The 19,086-nt window shown below is 37.0% G+C and overlaps 1 protein-coding gene across 1 annotated transcript; it reads right to left on the reverse strand.

Moving 5' to 3' along the window:
* Positions 1-442: 442 nt before the first annotated feature.
* On the reverse strand, positions 443-18,523 carry pitx3 (paired-like homeodomain 3). The gene is made up of 4 exons (XM_058056685.2): positions 18,195-18,523; positions 8,059-8,176; positions 3,097-3,302; positions 443-1,751 (listed from the first exon to the last, which is right to left on the reverse strand). Exons 2-4 carry the CDS (start codon positions 8,165-8,167, stop codon positions 1,197-1,199), a joined length of 870 nt encoding a protein of 289 aa, XP_057912668.2. The 5' UTR covers positions 8,168-8,176; positions 18,195-18,523; the 3' UTR covers positions 443-1,196.
* Between the last annotated feature and the right edge of the window lie 563 nt (positions 18,524-19,086).

Below are 19,086 nucleotides of genomic sequence, written 5' to 3' on the forward strand. Positions count from 1 at the left end.
TTATTTATTATTATTATTTATTATTTATTATTTATTATTTATTATTTATTATTATATTTGGGCTTTGTTCTGATTTGTTTATTATTATTATTATTATTTTATTATCATTTTAGAGCCCTCCAAACATGAAATAACACCCCTACAGTCACCTACAGTATACACTCCTATCAGTAGAAGTAATAGATATAAATGAGGCTCATGCTCACGCGTGTTACTGTAAACGGGAGTGGACAGGAAGTGACATCAGGGGTTCAGACTTGAGTTGTAGCTCGGCAAGGGTCAAGAGTAGCCGTTTTTTTTTTATTCTGGATGATTGTGCCTGTTGTTCCGTCCATCAAGTCTGGTGCTTGTGTGTCTGGGCCAACGCGATTGACACCTAGTGTCCGGCGTACAGTACTACATATCACAACCTCTTTCAATGTGTCTTAAACATTTTTTTTTTATTATAATAAATAATATAAAATATATTTTTTAATAATATTTATTTATTTATTTATTTTAATATAGTATCAAGCGGGGGTGGGCAAACTTTTTGACTCGCGGGCCGCATGGGGGGGCAGACTACATAGTATTTTACACATATATTTTTACACGTAAAAGTGTCATGCAGTCTCCTCTGTGTACTTTGAGATCATTTATTTGATGTAAAGTGCGTTATAAATTACATTTGTTATTATTATTATTATTATTATTATTATTATTATGTGCTTGTGTCTTTTTTTAGGAGCATTTTGTAAACAACAGACCGCGTCAAATAACAAAATTGAAGAATTAATAAATGAATTCATTTCAATGAAATATTTTGGAAAGAGCATGCAGGCCATATTCAAACACTTGGCGGGCCGGATGTGGCCCCCGCGCCGTAGTTTGCCCACCCCTGGGCTAAAGGAAAATGAGGGCCGGGTCTTTTAGGTGGACAGACATTCAACAATCCGCCTCAGTGTGGACATGACTCAAATGTTCTTATGTAGTATTTTGTCACATAGAAAAAAAAAAAAGTCTTATATATATACAGCGGAGATCCCTCCCACCTGTCAATCACAGGTTAGTTTCCTGCACCGTGAGTCCCGCCTCCTTTGGCCTTGCGTTCTACATTTATTTCGTCTAATCATGCAGTTAAGAAAAAGGGACATTGTGTAGAAATCCTTGCAAACAGCGGGTCGCTCCGCTCGTCCTCCGCGCGGGAACTGGAGTCCTCATACCGGGCGGTCTACGGCGTACTGGCAGGGGCTGAGGTTGGACACGGGGTTCTGCACGGCGGGATAAGCGAAGTTGCTGTGCTGCTTGGCCTTCAGTCTCAGGCTGGCCAGGCTGGAGTTGCAGGTGTCTCTGTACACGTAGGGGCTGGCGGCGGCGGCGGCGGCGGCGGCGTACGGGCAGTTGGCCGCCGTCACCGCCGTCGGGCCGTTGAGGTTGTTGAGGCCGCCCAGGTTGTTGGGAACGCCGGGCACCGCCGAGGGCACCATGCCGGGGGCCATGTTCATGGAGGGGATGGAGCTGGGGGCGGAGAACATGGGCTGCGACGACAAGGGGCCGACGTTCATGGAATTGAAGAACGGGAAGCTCTTGGCGGAAAGCGGGCTGCTCGCTAGGCTCTTGGTGGCCCAGTTGTTGTACGAGTAGCCGGCGTACATGTCGTCGTAGGGTTGCATCAGTCCGTTAAACTGGGCACCGAGGCCGTTTTTACACAATTCCGCCTGCTGGTTCCTCTCGCGCTTTCTCCACTTGGCGCGCCGGTTCTTGAACCACACCTGCACAAATCACAAGAAGTCAAATATTAAGATCTTCAACATAAAAATAATCAAGTTTTTTAAAAATTTAATTATGAAAGCAGGAAGTGAACAAATGTAACAGTTAGTGATTGTAAAAGTACCAGATGGAGGGGTAGGATTTAATAAGCTTTGCTTCTTCCTACTCCTTTTGGACAAGTGGAACTGGGAACTGATTATGGGATGCACTCAATTGGAATCTGATTAAAATTAAAATTAAAATTAAAATTAAAATTAAAATTAAAATTAAAATTAAAATTAAAATTAAAATTAAAATTAAAATTAAAATTAAAATTAAAATTAAAATTAAAATTAAAATTAAAATTAAAATACATTTAAAATTAAAAAAAACATTAAAAAAAAACAAAAAACAAAACTTAAATTATATTAGGAAAGCAGGAAGTGAACAAATGTAACAAATGTAATAGTACCAGATGAAGGGGTAGGATTTAATAAGCTTTGCCTCTTCCTACTCCTTTTGGACATGTGGAACTGGGAACTGATTATGGGATGCACTCAATTGGAATAAAATTAAAATTAAAATTAAAATTAAAATTAAAATTAAAATTAAAATTAAAATTAAAATTAAAATTAAAATTAAAATTAAAATTAAAATTAAAATTAAAATTAAAATTAAAATTAAAATTAAAATTAAAATTAAAATTTATAAAATACATTTAAAATTAAAAAAAACATTAAAAAAAAACAAAAAACAAAACTTAAATTATATTAGGAAAGCAGGAAGTGAACAAATGTAACAAATGTAATAGTACCAGATGAAGGGGTAGGATTTAATAAGCTTTGCCTCTTCCTACTCCTTTTGGACATGTGGAACTGGGAACTGATTATGGGATGCACTCAATTGGAATAAAATTAAAATTAAAATTAAAATTAAAATTAAAATTAAAATTAAAATTAAAATTAAAATTAAAATTAAAATTAAAATTAAAATTAAAATTTATAAAATACATTTAAAATTAAAAAAACATAAAAAAAAAACAAAAAACAAAACTTAAATTATATTAGGAAAGCAGGAAGTGAACAAATGTAACAAATGTAAAAGTACCAGATGGAGGGGTAGGATTTAATAAGCTTTGCTTCTTCCTACTCCTTTTGGACATGTGGAACTGTGAACTGATTATGGGATGCACTCAATTGTAATGTGATGCATGGTTATCACAAGGTGTCGTAGCGCCAATTGTCTTTGATGGAATGACTTCAACGTGATACATTTTTGGTAACTGTATCTTTACCGTAAGACTATGAAGATACCATGTTATCATTACAGACAAAGCAGACCTTCCGGACCTTCACGACGTGGACTTACCCTGACCCGTGCTTCTGTGAGATTGGTCCACACGGCAATCTCCTCCCTGGTGCTCATGTCAGGGTAGCGGTTCCTCTGGAAGGTGGCCTCCAGCTCCTGGAGCTGCTGGCTGGTGAAGTGAGTCCTCTGCCGCCGCTGCTTCTTCTTCAGCGAGCCGTCGTCGGCCCCCGATTCATCCAAGTGGTTCTGCTGGGATTTCTCCGTGTCTGCGGAGACCACAGTTGGTCCAACAGCGGAGTTATTCTTCAGGATTCATCCATTCAGGTCATGCACTCACATTCTTTGTCTTCTTCGTCTTTTCTGAGCGCACAAACCCGCAGTTTTTATTCCTTTCAAGATTCCTTTTTACAAGATACCACAAAAGGACTGTGATGCTACCCGGTTTTTTTGGGTGTGTATCCTTGGCGTGTGGATTTCCCACATGAAGTATTTCTAGTGATAGTGGGTAGACGCATGGTGAAGATGAAAGTTCACACAAACTCATCAATACATTCAACCTTGGCCATAAAGTCATCTTTGGCGTGATTTTTATGTCACCTCCTTGACATGAATGTACTGCAAAAAAGGCCAGTAAGGATAATTCATAATGCCGCCTACAGAGAACATACTAACTCCTTATTTCTAAAATGACAAATACTTCAACTTACTGATATAGTTCATCTTCAAACAGCTAAAAAAAAAATTTAATTAAATTATGAAAGCAGGAAGTGAACAAATGTAAGTACCAGATGGAGGGGTAGGATTTAATAAGCTTTGCTTCTTCCTACTCCTTTTGGACATGTGGAACTGGGAACTGATTATGGGATGCACTCAATTGGAATCTGATAAAAATAAAAATAAAAATAAAAATAAAAATAAAAATAAAAATAAAAATAAAAATAAAAATAAAAATAAAAATAAAAATAAAAATAAAAATAAAAATAAAAATACATCATACATTTTAAAAAACAAAAAACTAAACTTAAATTATATTAGGAAAGCAGGAAGTGAACAAATGTAACAGTTAGTGATTGTAAAAGTACCAGATGGAGGGGTAGGATTTAATAAGCTTTACTTCTTCCTACTCCTTTTGGACATGTGGAACTGGGAACTGATTATGGGATGCACTCAATTGGAATCTGATAAAAATAAAAATAAAAATAAAAATAAAAATAAAAATAAAAATAAAAATAAAAATAAAAGTAAAAATAAAAATAAAAATAAAAATAAAAATAAAAATAAAAATAAAAATACATCATACATTTAAAAAAACAAAAAACTAAACTTAAATTATATTAGGAAAGCAGGAAGTGAACAAATGTAACAGTTACTGATTGTAAAAGTACCAGATGGAGGGGTAGGATTTAATAAGCTTTGCTTCTTCCTACTCCTTTCGGACATGTGGAACTGGGAACTGATTATGGGATGCACTCAATTGGAATCTGATGCATGTTCAAATGAAATAAAACCATTACCATCGATGGCCGATAAAACACACACTCAACTCCTTCAATCAGTAGCGGCCATTAGACACCATTTGGACTCATCTAGCAAGGAACACGGGAACATGGAACCCACCAAAGGAACGGTTAGACGGTCGTCTTTCATCACAATAAAAAGTTTCTTTCTACATTTTCGCCTTCTTTAGTGATCAGCAGTAGAACATAGGTAAGTTTCAGGAAAATATCAGCTCCCCACTAAAACGGAGGCACAGATTAGCATTTAGATGAAACATGATGTGCGCTTGCAGACGGAGCCCACGTCCACGTGATGACACATTTACACGCCCGCAAGCAGAGGACCTCACAGAAAGAAGTGAAATGAGTCGGCAGCTAATCCTGTGGATTAGGTTTTGGGCGGCGGTGGTCCGGGGGCAGGGCGGCTTGTGTTTAGCGAGGGTTTAAGTCTGTGGGAGGACTTCCAAAGAGACTCCACGGGGCCACCGGCAAAACCAATAAGAGCCGAGCGGGCTGTTATCTGCAAGTAAACTGACACTGGCTAAGCTGCCACTTAAGGCCAAAGCATCAAACACAATACACAGGAAAGGGCAGCGACGGGCTCGCCACAATAAGAGCCCTCTGACCGATAATGTGCTGACAAAACACATCTTTTCTAGGCCGGCTTCCCTGAGAACATTATTATGCAAGGCCTTTCAACTCATAACATCTACACGCATACACGTATGTTATATAGCCGTCCGTGCTTCATGTTCTATGCAAGCCTTTCATAAAAAGGAAGTGGCACGAAACCAGAAAAAAAGAATGAATTTAAAAATATCGGCGATGAAAGAAATAAAATAAAAAATACTATCATTATACAGTACAATTTATCTGGTAAAAAAGTACATTTGGGAATTTTATGTAAAAAATATTATGTAATAATAATAATAATAATATGCAACATACTTAATAATATTGCTAAAAATGAAGGATTTTGTCTTTATCCATTACAACCTATTACTTCTCAGGGGTGTATGAGCAACACCAAAATGTATCTTTATTCCTGATTATATTATTATTCCATATATAGCAGCAGAGCATAGCAAAACATTTATTCTTATTGCAAATTCAAAATTTGACTTCAAGTGAAAGAAATGATATTTATTATAGTAATAGCATATATTTGCATAAATAACCGACCGCTTATTTGGTGTCAAATCCCGGCGCGAGGCGATCGTACCTCGACGTAGAAATCCTCCCACACGGCCGCCAATAAAAGGAAAATTTAGCCGAGCAGGAAAAAGGAAATCAAATGCTAACTCATGATCATATTCAGAGCAGGGAAAAAAAATGAGCGTGGCATTATTAGACAGTACCCCCCCCTCCACAAGGCCACCGAGCCCCCCGCGGACGGCCTCTGATGATTGAGGATTAGAGCGTCTGCTGCGCGGCTTTCATTGCTTGCACTTTACAAGGCAAATAGCACACGTTTCTTTCTCAAGGCTGGCGGTCCGCTGATCACAATACGGAACATACGGAACCGATATAGCTCATTTTTATTTCACGTACTATACAATTCATTCATTTATTTCATTGCTTTCATATTCTTATATGGAATTTGGGCACATTCATTCATTCATTCATTCTCAACCTCGCTTAGCATCATGAATTCGCCCAACTCTAACCAAAACGTACTCTAACCAAATCCATTTTTGCCATAACAAAACATTCATTCATTCATTCATTTTCTACCGCTTATCCTCACGAGGGTCGTGAGGGTGCTGGAGCCTATCCCAGCTGTCTTGGGGCGAGAGGCGGGGTGGGGTACACCCCGGACTGGTGGCCAGCCAATCACAGGCCACATATAGACAAACAACCATTCACACTCACATTCATACCTATGGACAATTTGGAGTCGCTAATTAACCTAGCATGTTTTTTTTTTTACTTCTAAGGGCCAGTGACGTCATTAGGCCTATTTTAAAATATTCTTAAGCCCCCCCTAAATAATTTGATATTTTTTATTGATTTTTTTTTCATTGATTTTTTTTTTAACAAAAAAAAAATCTCTGACAAATTGTATATAATAGGGCAAAAGCAGGCTAATAAGCAAGCTAATACTAGCCTACTACTACTAGTAGTAGTACTAATAATCATGCATTCATTTTCTACTTCTTATCCTCACGAGGGTCGCGAATGTGCTGGAGCCTATCCCAGCTGTCTTGGGGCGAGAGGCGGGGTGGGGTACACCCCGGGATGGTGGCCAGCCAATCACAGGGCACATATAGACAAACAACCATTCACACTCACATTCATACCTATGGACAATTTGGAGTGGCTAATTAACCTAGCATGTTTTTGGAATGTGGGAGGGAGAAAACCCACGCATGCACGGGGAGAACACACAGAGATGGCCGTGGGTGGAATCGAACCCGAGTCTCCTAGCTGTGTGACCTGCGCGCTAACCACTCGGTTGCGGATAATGGCTCTCACTGTGGTTGGCTGGTGTCCCAAAGTTTTAGAGAGAGCTGTATAACCTTTTTCAGAGCGATACATTTCTAATAACTATAATATTTATTATTAATATTTATTAATATTTCTAATAACTGTTTTTGGAATGTGGGAGGAAAGCGGAGTACCCGGAAAAGACCCACGCACGCACGGGGAGAACATGCAAACTCCACACAGAGATGGCCGAGGGTGGAATCGAACCCGAGTCTCCTAGCTGTGTGGCCTGCTCGCTAACCACTCGGTCGCCGTGCAGCCTCTGCTGTTCCATTTTTTTTTCCCCCCATTTGCGGGTAATGGCTCTCACTGTGGTTGGCTGGTGTCCCAAATTTGTAGAGAGCTCTCAGACTGATACATTTCTATAATATTTATTATTAATATTTATTATTAATATTTATTAATATTTCTAATAATGTGGGAGGACAGCGGAGTCCGCACAGAGATGGCCGAGGGTGGAATTGAACCCTGGTGTAAGTGCTAACCACTCGACCGCCGTGCAGCCCGAATTTGGAAACATTTAGGTATTTATTGCTATATATATACGTATATTATATATATATTTGTATAAGAATATGCCACAATATTGTGTACATACTGCACTACTGCAATAATGTGGAGGGATACTACATCAAGTAAGAAGCGAGTGTCATGATGATGAACGGATGATGAACGGAAGGCATACTGATGATGTTATGTTCATGGATAATTCATCCTTTGACAAAGATTGTCTATTAGAGGGTGAGGGTGTACTGTGTGTATAAAGCGCAGCACACGGAAAAGACGTGTTGTCTGTATGTTACGTTCTTCTCTGTTAGACTATTGATGAATTTCTATCTCGCGTCTTCTGAGCTTGTTTATCATGTCGGTATCGCCATGGCGATTTCAAAGCTAAAAACAATCTTTTGTTCTTCTTTTTCGATGAATTGATTGAATAAATATGGCGCAAGAATACTCGGGATTTAAAAATGGTTTCCTGGTGTGCAGTGATTGGACGTGTCAGGGTGGAAATAGCGTACAAGGAAGCCGGCCCACTGACCGCTGCTCTCTTGGCCTTTGCTGCTCTGGTCGTGATGGGGGGTGCCGGAGTCGGACAGCGACAGCACCGGGCTGCGGGCATCGCTATCCGTCAGGAGGTTAAAATCCATAACCAGGCTCTGCAAACACAAGAAATACACCTTCAGTGGCGCAGAGAGGAAGTGGCGCCTACCAAAACATTGGCCGGTGCTTGTCACTCACCGTGTCAGCTGTGTGTGTGTGTGTGTGTGTGTGTGTGTGTCGTAACCTGTGACCTCACTCTGCTGGGGGGGGGGGGGTCTTTGGAGTGTCGTTTTTCACATATTTACATTCAAACTGGATACATTATTTCAACCTTTGACCTTTGAACACACACTTGGTCCTTCCTACATTTACGTTTACATTATGTCTTATTTTGTCTACTATATTGGGTAATAGGAGTGTAAAGGTGACTATAGGGGTGTTATGTCATGTCTAGAGGGCTCTAATCATGTTAAAACATGTATTTAGAAGATGGTAAACAGATTTTCCTTGTCTTATTTTCTCTAATTATGTCTACTATATTTTGTAATATGAGTGTAAAGGTGACTATAGGGGTGTTATGTCATGTCTACAGGGCTCTAATCATGTTAAAAAGTGTATTTAGCAGGTGGTAAACAAGTTTTTCTTTGTCTTATTTTCTCTAATTATGTCTACTATATTGGGTAACAGGATTGTAAAGGTGACTATAGGGATGTTATTCCATGTCTAGAGGGCTCTAATCATGTTAAAACATGTATTTAGAAGGTGGTAAACAGATTTTCCTTGTCTTATTTTCTCTAATTATGTCTACTATATTGGGTAATATGAGGGTAAAGGTGACTATAGGGGTGTTATTTCATGTCTAGAGGGCTTTAATCATGTTAAAAAGTGTATTTAGAAGGTGGTAAACAGATTTTCCTTGTCTTATTTTCTCTAATTATGTCTACTATATTGGGTAATAGGAGTGTAAAGGTGACTATAGGGGTGTTATGTCATGTCTAGAGGGCTCTAATCATGTTAAAACATGTATTTAGAAGGTGGTAAACAGATTTTCCTTGTCTTATTTTCTCAAATTATATCTACTATATTTTGTAATATGAGTGTAAAGGTGACTATAGGGGTGTTATGTCATGTCTAGAGGGCTCTAATCATGTTAAAAAGTGTATTTAGAAGGTGGTAAACAGATTTTCCTTGTCTTATTTTCTCTAATTATGTCTACTATATTGGGTAATAGGAGTGTAAAGGTGACTATAGGAGTGTTATGTCATGTCTAGAGGGCTCTAATCATGTTAAAACATGTATTTAGAAGGTGGTAAACAGATTTTCCTTGTCTTAGTTTCTCTAATTATGTCTACTATATTGGGTAATATGAGTGTAAAGGTGACTATAGGGGTGTTATTTCATGTCTAGAGAGCTCTAATCATATAAAAGGTGTATTTGGAAGGTGGCAAACAGGTTTTCTGTGCTTTATATTCCGTAATTATGTCTACTATGTTTGGGAATAGAAACATAAAGGCAACTGTAGGGGTGTTATGTCATGTCTAGAGGGCTCTAATCATGTTTAAAAGTGTATTTAGAAGGTGGTAAACAGCTTTTCTTTGTCTTATTTTCTCTAATTATGTCTACTATATTGGCTAATAGAAGTGTAAAGGTGACTATAGGGGTGTTATTTCATGTCTAGAGGGCTCTAATCATGTTAAAAGCTGTATTTAGCAGGTGGTAAACAAGTTTTTCGATGCTTTATTTTTTCTCATTATGTCTACTATATTGGGTAATAGGACTGTAAAGGTGACTATAGGGGTGTTATTCCATGTCTAGAGGGCTCTAATCATGTAAAAAAGTGTGTTTAGAAGGTGGTCAACAGGCTTTCTATGTCTTATTTTCTCTTATTATGTCTACTATATTGGCTAATAGGAGTGTAAAGGTTACTATAGGGGTGTTATTTCATATGTGGATGGCTCTAATGTTAAAAAAGTGTGTTTAGAAGGTGGTAAACAGGTTTTCTATTCTCTTATTATGCCTACTATATTGGGTAATAGGAGTGTAAACATTTACATTTACATTTACATTTACCAATCAATCCAATAACATTAAAAATAGCCCCCATAACTTATATTCTATTCTATTCCCCAATAACTGATCATAAAAAAAACAATCCAAATAGGAGAGATTACTTTGCGGGTCAAGTGCTCTTTTTTTCCTCCTGCCTGCCACGTTAACAGCCTGTGGTAACGTCCCAGATCTCACTTGGTGTCACACCGGCTGCTCGGAGCGTGTGTCCGAATACAGTGCACCTTATTGGGCCAATAAATATCAATATAATCAATAATATGTTGTTATTCTTCTACCATCTTCTATTCATTCTACCAGGCTTCCACTTTCTGCAGCGTTCAAGCAACGCCAACATGTTCATCTCCTTTGGCAAACCACCTGCTGCTTAATCACGTATTCCAAAACATTCCCAACTTCTCCCTAATTCTACAATTTCTGTGACAATATTCCCACTGGAAAACTTTATGGACACATTCCACTTTTCTTGACCCGATTCACACCATCCATGCTACCTATTTCCAACATCCCGTTTGATCTGAAGAATTGTGGCTACAGTAATCGCTCCTTTCTGGTGCTTCATTGGTTCCAAGCCTCAGGCTGATAACCGCATTTCCAACAAGTCGGATTCCTCATTTACAAATGGAATATCTTCATAGTTAGTACATAGAAAACCTGTTTACCACCTTCTAAATACACTTTTTAACATGATTAGAGCCATGTAGACATGAAATAACACCCCTATAGTCACATTTACACTCCTAGTACCCAATATAGTAGACATAATAAGAGAAGATAAGACATAGAAAACCTGTTTACCACCTTGTAAACACACTTTTTAACATGATTAGAGCCCTCTAGACATGACATAACACCCCTACAGTTGCCTTCATGTTTCTATTACCAAACATAGTAGACAAAATTATGGAATATAAGACACAGAAAACCTGTTTACCACCTTCCAAATACACCTTTTATATGATTAGAGCTCTCTAGACATGAACTAACACCCCTATAATTGCCTTTACGTTTCCATTACCAAACATAGTAGACATAATTACGGAATATAAGACATAGAAAACCTGTTTACCACCTTCTAGACACACTTTTTAACATGATTAGAGCCCTATAGACATGACATAACACCCCTATATTCGCCTTCACACTCATGTTACCCAATATAGTAGACATAATAATAGAAAATAAGACATAGAAAACCTGTTTACCACTTTCTAGACACACTTTTTAGCATGATTAGAGCCCTCTAGACGTGACATAACACCCCTATATTCTCCTTCACACTCATGTTACCCAATATAGTAGACATAATAATAGAAAATAAGACACAGAAAACCTGTTTACCACCTTCTAGACACACTTTTTACCATGATTAGAGCCCTCTAGACATTACATAACACCCCTATATTCGCCTTCAAACTCATGTTACCCAATATAGTAGACATAATAATAGAAAATAAGACATAGAAAACCTGTTTACCAGCTTCTAGACATACTTTTTACCATGATTAGAGCCCTCTAGACATTACATAACACCCCTATATTTGCCTTCAAACTCATGTTACCCAATATAGTAGACATAATAATAGAAAATAAGACATAGAAAACCTGTTTACCAGCTTCTAGACATACTTTTTAACATGATTAGAGCCCTCTAGACATGACATAACACCCCTATATTCTCCTTCACACTCATGTTACCCAATATAGTAGACATAATAATAGAAAATAAGACACAGAAAACCTGTTTACCACCTTCTAGACACACTTTTTAACATGATTAGAGCCCTCTAGACATGACATAACACCCCTATATTCTCCTGCACACTCATGTTACCCAATATAGTAGACATAATAATAGAAAATAAGACACAGAAAACCTGTTTACCACCTTTTAGACACACTTTTTAACATGATTAGAGCCCTCTAGACATGACATAACACCCCTATATTCTCCTTCACACTCATGTTACCCAATATAGTAGACATAATAATAGAAAATAAGACATAGAAAACTTGTTTACCGGCTTCTAGACATACTTTTTAACATGATTAGAGCCCTCTAGACATGACATAACACCCCTATATTCGCCTTCACACTCATGTTACCCAATATAGTAGACATAATAATAGAAAATAAGACATAGAAAACCTGTTTACCTGTTTAAGATTAGTGACACCTAGTGGCGGCGTGCAGCGTAACAGTCGAGTCAGCATTGACACTCTGGTGTTTCTACACAAATGATCTGCTGTAGTTGGAAACAGGGGCGTGTGTGTGTGTGTGTGTGTGAAGCCTTTTATATACGGCATAGTGTAAGATCAAGCAACACAACAAGCACAAGAAAAGGAGCGTCTATATTTTGTGTCAAGGTTTTGTTATTTAGCCGAGTCAGCAAGCGTGTGCTGAGTAGCGGCAGTGATGGATGGCGCTGAGAGGCCTGCTTGGCACCGAGGGTCTTCATGCCAGCCAGTCATTTTGTCCACAACAAGGTGTCAGCACCTTCACGCCCCCCCCAACACCCCCCCCCCCCCTTCACATATCCACATAGCAGCCTGATGATATTTCAAAAGCTTGCACATAAGCAGCAGCAACAAGCTGCCTAACAAGGAGGATCAGACCCCCCCCCCCTCAACCCCTCGACCCCCCCCCCTTTGCATCAACCTCATTCAAATCCATATCTGCTGATAATTAGCAAAAAGATAATAACACGTGGAAAAGCCCCTCATTTTCCAGCCCATTGTGGGCTCCATCTGGCGGTGCGTGGCGTGGGCGTGGGCGTGGGCGTGGCGTGGACCGCTCTCCTTTGTACGCATTATTCATAAACGCCCGGAGAATTAATTCCCGGGATTAAGATTTGATTAAGATGTGTGTCACTTTGCTGCCTGAGAACTTATTAAGGGCCTCCTTGACGAGGCGGCAGATGGAATTTCACTCCAATGTTTGGACATGTTAATTTCTACCCTCCCATCGCACACATTTGCATTTGATTGAGGCACACGGGCCGACCCCGTCACACGCACTCACACACCGTCACACACCGTCACACACCATCACGCACCATCACACACCATCTCACACACACCATGCCTCATCTACCGCTTTTATACACTACATACTGTACACACATTTACATACGTATACTCTATATACATCACTGGACCTACTGTTTACACACATTTATACGGTACTATACTCTATATACACCGCTATATTAACCATGTACACACATTTATATGGTACTATACATTATATACACCGCTATATTAACCATGTACACACATTTATATGGTACTATACTCTATATACACCGCTATATTAACCATGTACACACATTTATATGGTACTATACTCTATATACACCGCTATATTAACCATGTACACAAATTTATATGGTACTATACTCTATATACACCGCTATATTAACCATGTACACACATTTATACGGTACTATACTCTATATACACCGCTATATTAACCATGTACACACATTTATACGGTACTATACTCTATATACACCGCTATATTAACCATGTACACACATTTATACGGTACTATACACTATATACACCACTTTATCAACTATTTATACATATTTATACAGTACTATACACTATATACACCACTTGATCAATTATTTATACAGTACTATACACTATATACACCACTTTATCAACTATTTATACATATTTATACAGTACTATACACTATATACACCACTTGATCAATTATTTATACAGTACTATACACTATATACACCACTTTATCAACTATATACACACATTTATACAGTACTATACATTATATACACCACTGGATTAACTATTTACACGCTATTATACACTACTGTACACTATATACACCACTTTATCAACTATTTATACATATTTATACAATACTATACACTATATACACCACTTTATTAACTATGTACACACATTTATATAGTACTATACACTATATACACCACTTTATCAACTATTTATACATATTTATACAATACTATACACTATATACACCACTTTATTAACTATGTACACACATTTATATAGTACTATACTCTATATACACCACTTTATAAACTATTTATACACAATTATACAGTACTATACACGATATACACCATTTTATCAACTATTTATGTACAATTATACAGTACTATACACTATATACACCACTTTATCAACTATTTATACATATTTATACAGTACTATACACTATATACACCACTTTATTAACTATTTACACACAATTATTAAACAGTATTGTACACTATATATACCACTTTATCAACTATTTATACATATTTATTTAGTATTATACACAATATACACCACTGGACCTAGTATTTATACAGTACTATACACTATATACACCACTTTATTAACTATTTACACACAATTATACAGTACTATACGTTATATACACCACTTTATTAACTATTTAGATATATTTATACAGTACTATACACTATATACACCACTTTATTAACTATTTACACACATTTATACACTACAATACACTATATACACCACTTTATTAACTATTTACACACATTTATACAGTACTATACACTATATACACCACTTTATTAACTATTTACACACATTTATACACTACAATACACTATATACACCACTTTATTAACTGTTTATACATATTTATACAGTACTAGTATACACAATCACTTTATTAACTATTTACACACATTTATACAGTACTATACACTATATACACCACTTTATTAACTATTTATACATATTTATACAGTACTACACAATATAGTGTGAAGAATATGATATGAATATGATATTGGCACCAAATTTCACTTCCAACGCTTCTTCAGAAATTCAGTCCAAACGTCTTAACGTACGGGACTAAAAACAGCAGCAAATCAACTATTGAACTACCCCCCCCCCCCCCCCCCCCGCCTAGACCAAATCAAACCCTCAACAGGGGTGTGTGTGTGTGTGTGTGTGTGTGTGTGTGTGTGATGGTCTTGCTTCAGAGCGTTTGAACACCACACCAAGTGGTGAACATCTCACAATAAATAATAAGAAAACATACAAAGTCGGGGGAGTGAGAAAGGGGGCGAGGGGTAATAACCACTTCCGCCCCCAACCTGAGGCCAACCTAAAATAGGCTTTGACCCATTGTAATCTTATAGGCTATCACATGTAGCACAGAGCAATGCAAATACATTTATACATACTCATACTGCATTTATACCATCACTTTTACTCGTCCATACTACAGTGGATTTAGACGTACTCCGTACTACATTTATACCTTCAATTTTACTCTTCCCTTGTATATTTATACCATCGCTTTTACTCTTCTATACTACAGTGGATTTAGACGTACTCTGTACTACATTTATACCATCAATTTTACTCTTCCATACTACAGTGTATTTAGACATCCTCCATACATTACTACACTTTTACTCATCCATTGTATATTTATACCATCACTTTTATTCATCCATAGTATATTTATACCATAACGTTATCCCTCCATATATTTATACCATCGTTTTTACTCTCCCATACTATATTTATACCATCACTTTTATTCATCCATAGTATATTTAAACCATCATTTTTACTCACCCATACTACATTTATACCATCACTGTTATTCATCCATAGTATATTTACACCATCACTTGTACTCCTCCATACTACATTTATACCATAACTTTATCCATCCACATATTTATACCATCATTTTTACTCTTCCATACTACATTTATACCATCATTTTTACTCCTCCATACTACATTTATACCATCACTTTGTTCATCCATGGTATATTTATACCATTATTTTTACTCCTCCATACTACATTTATACCATGACTTTATTCATCCATAGTATATTTATACCATCATTTTTACTCCTCCATACTACATTTATACCATGACTTTATCCATCCATAGTATATTTATACCATCATTTTTACTCTTCCATACTACATTTATACCATGACTTTATTCATCCATACTACATTTATACCATCATTTTTACTCCTCCATACTACATTTATACCATAACTTTATCCATCCATACTACATTTATACCATCATTTTTACTCCTCCATACTACATTTATACCATAACTTTATCCATCCATAGTATATTTATACCATCATTTTTACTCCTCCATACTACATTTATACCATGACTTAATCTATCCATACTATATTTATACCATCATTTTTACTCCTCCATACTACATTTATACCATGACTTTATTCATCCACATATTTATACCATCATTTTAACTCCTCCATACTACATTTATACCATGACTTTATTCATCCGTATATTTATACCATGACTTTATTCATCCGTATATTTATACCATCATTTTTACTCCTCCATATTACATTTATACCATAACTTTATCCATCCACATATTTATACCATCATTTTTACTCCTCCATACTACATTTATACCATAACTTTATCCATCCATAGTATATTTATACCATCATTTTTACTCCTCCATACTACATTTATACCATGACTTTATTCATCCATAGTATATTTATACCATCATTTTTACTCCTCCATACTACATTTATACCACCAGTCGAACTCCTAGTATAAATCTATATATTTGTACTTGATGAATCGCTATGGCAACGCCATACAGGTGATGTATTTTACCACAACAGCAGAAATGCCAATCATGCGGCTTTGTCCTCCATCCTTCTTTGTGTCCATGAAAGTACGGTAGTACTACCGTGCTAGTAAACAAACACCAAAAGTGTGTGTGTGTGTGTGTGTGAGTGTGTAGCGAAGAATAGATGTCCCATCACACATCTTCCACATCATCATCATCATCATCATCATCATCATCCATGACAACATCACTCATGTCTTCCATCTTGCTAAATCCACACTGGCTTCACTTTCAATCTGCATTATGACTTGCTATATCATTGGCATTATATCCTACTGTATTATATGATATTATATTACATTATATTCTTATATTGTATTGTATGATGCTTCTGCGGCCTGTTTGGAATTTTAAAGTTAGAATTGATTTAGCTGACTGGAACGGATGAATAATAAATCAATGAATGTGTTTTAAAATAAATGGATGTATTTTTGTTCATTTGATTGGAAAAAAGGTAAAAATATTTTCCGTACGTAGTGTATAGAAATAAAATCAAAAGTGTGACACGGCGTGGAAGCTGCAGGCCGCGGGCCGCACCTCCGTAAGGGTAAAAAAAAAAAAAAAAAAAACATTTGAAAGAAGAATGAAAATGATGACTATGTTTGTTTTACCTTGAATTAAAATAATTAGAGTTTCTTTATTGTACTTGTGCGACGGCTAGGGAATGTTTAGTTGCTGTTGATGATTTTGTAAATGATGGTTTCAAATAGAAAATTAGCGGAAACTTAAAGAATGGAAGAATAGAAGATGATGAGTAAATTAAATGTGTATTTTAATGATAGGATAATATTATATGAAATTATAGGCTATCGAACAATCAACTAATTGATTTTTTTAATCTTTTTTGCGGGGGCAAATATAATGCAATAATCCATACTTAGCCACATTAATATTTATATTAGTACATATATAAAGTACAGTTTTGAAGAAAAAAATATATATATTTGTACAACCTGCCTATTGTTCTATACGCTGTTCCGCGCGTGCGCGTACAAACACCTGTCAGCTATCAATTTCCCGCATATGAATATGAATTTCCCGAATATTTCGGAGGTGCAAATAATTCCGCACCGTCTGCGTCTGTTCTGTTTTAAGAATGACTCCATAAAGAAGGCAAAAAAAAAAAAACCAGAAAGAAAATTTGTATTTGTGTTCCGATTGTTCTTTTTCATGTCAGCAACAAAAGCATTTGAACGTTTCACCGCCATCATAAATGATGGTGACGGCTTGGCGCCAAGGGAGGTTATTTCAATTCACACTAAAAGTATATATAAATATATATATATATATATATATATATATGTGTGTGTGTGTGTAATTTCTAAGTGAGTGCACTCGGAGTTGCGTTCAGGAGCCTTTCGGAGTGTGGTTGTGCCAACTTACTACGAGTCCCGCTCAGGGTGAAATCATCCGTGGAGATGTGAAGGATCTTTGCTGTGCTCTGCTGTGATCTCCTTGGTTTCACGTTTGACATGAAACAAAGTTCCTCCGTGAGTAGAAAAAGTCATAAAAGCGGAGAGTTTGTCTTCGTGTTGTCATGGAAGAAAGAAGAAGAAGAAGAAGAAGAAGAAGAAGAAGAAGATCCTCACACACCCACACACACAGGCGGTGTAAGTGTAGTAGTGTTAGTGTAGATCCTCACACACCGTGGAAGTGTATGAGGGGAGATGCTGGAGGATGACTTCATGCTAAATATCGTGTGTGTGTGTGTGTGTGTGTGCGTGCATATGTGTGTGTGTGTGTGTGTGTGTGACAGCTCCACCAAAGGACAGCCCCCATTCTCTCTCTCTCACACACCCACGCACACACACACTGCTCCTTCTTTTTCCCACCAACCAATGGGATAGGTCAGAGGTATCCAAAGTGTGGCCTGAGGGCTCTTTGTGGCCCAACGGTGTCGCATAACTCCAAGATAGGATGAGTCTTTCATAAACAATAAATAAGCCGACGTGGTTTTGATTTGATTAAAAATAAAAACGTAAAGTATAAATTTAAAAGTAACATTAGATGATGCTAAGTAAAAGCTCATTGGAAATCTCAACACAAAAGCAAGGTACAACTAACGCACCAAATTACAAATAACAGGAGTCAAGGTGTGGAACTAAACTCAACATAAATCAAATCAGATACAAAAATCCCTCCTTTATCGCTCTCAGAGAACTCCATCACCGCCTTATTCATAAATGCAATACTTTGCTTGCCTGTTTACCACCTTCAAAATGCACTTTTAACATAATTGGAGCCCTCTAGACATGAAGTAACATCCCTATAGTCA

Source organism: Doryrhamphus excisus, linkage group LG19 (assembly GCF_037039965.1).
Source record: "Doryrhamphus excisus strain RoL-2023G ecotype Guam linkage group LG19, RoL_Dexc_Guam_v1.1, whole genome shotgun sequence".
Classification (NCBI taxonomy): domain Eukaryota; kingdom Metazoa; phylum Chordata; class Actinopteri; order Syngnathiformes; family Syngnathidae; genus Doryrhamphus; species Doryrhamphus excisus.

Excerpts from the sequence above, each read along its gene's own strand:
- pitx3 (XM_058056685.2), bottom strand. The coding sequence starts at position 8,167 with ATGGATTTTAACCTCCTGACGGATAGCGATGCCCGCAGCCCGGTGCTG. Across the intron at positions 3,303-8,058 it reads CAAAGGCCAAGAGAGCAGCG|ACACGGAGAAATCCCAGCAG; the intron begins GTCAGTGGGCCG and ends TGGTCTCCGCAG. Across the intron at positions 1,752-3,096 it reads TCACAGAAGCACGGGTCAGG|GTGTGGTTCAAGAACCGGCG; the intron begins GTAAGTCCACGT and ends TGATTTGTGCAG.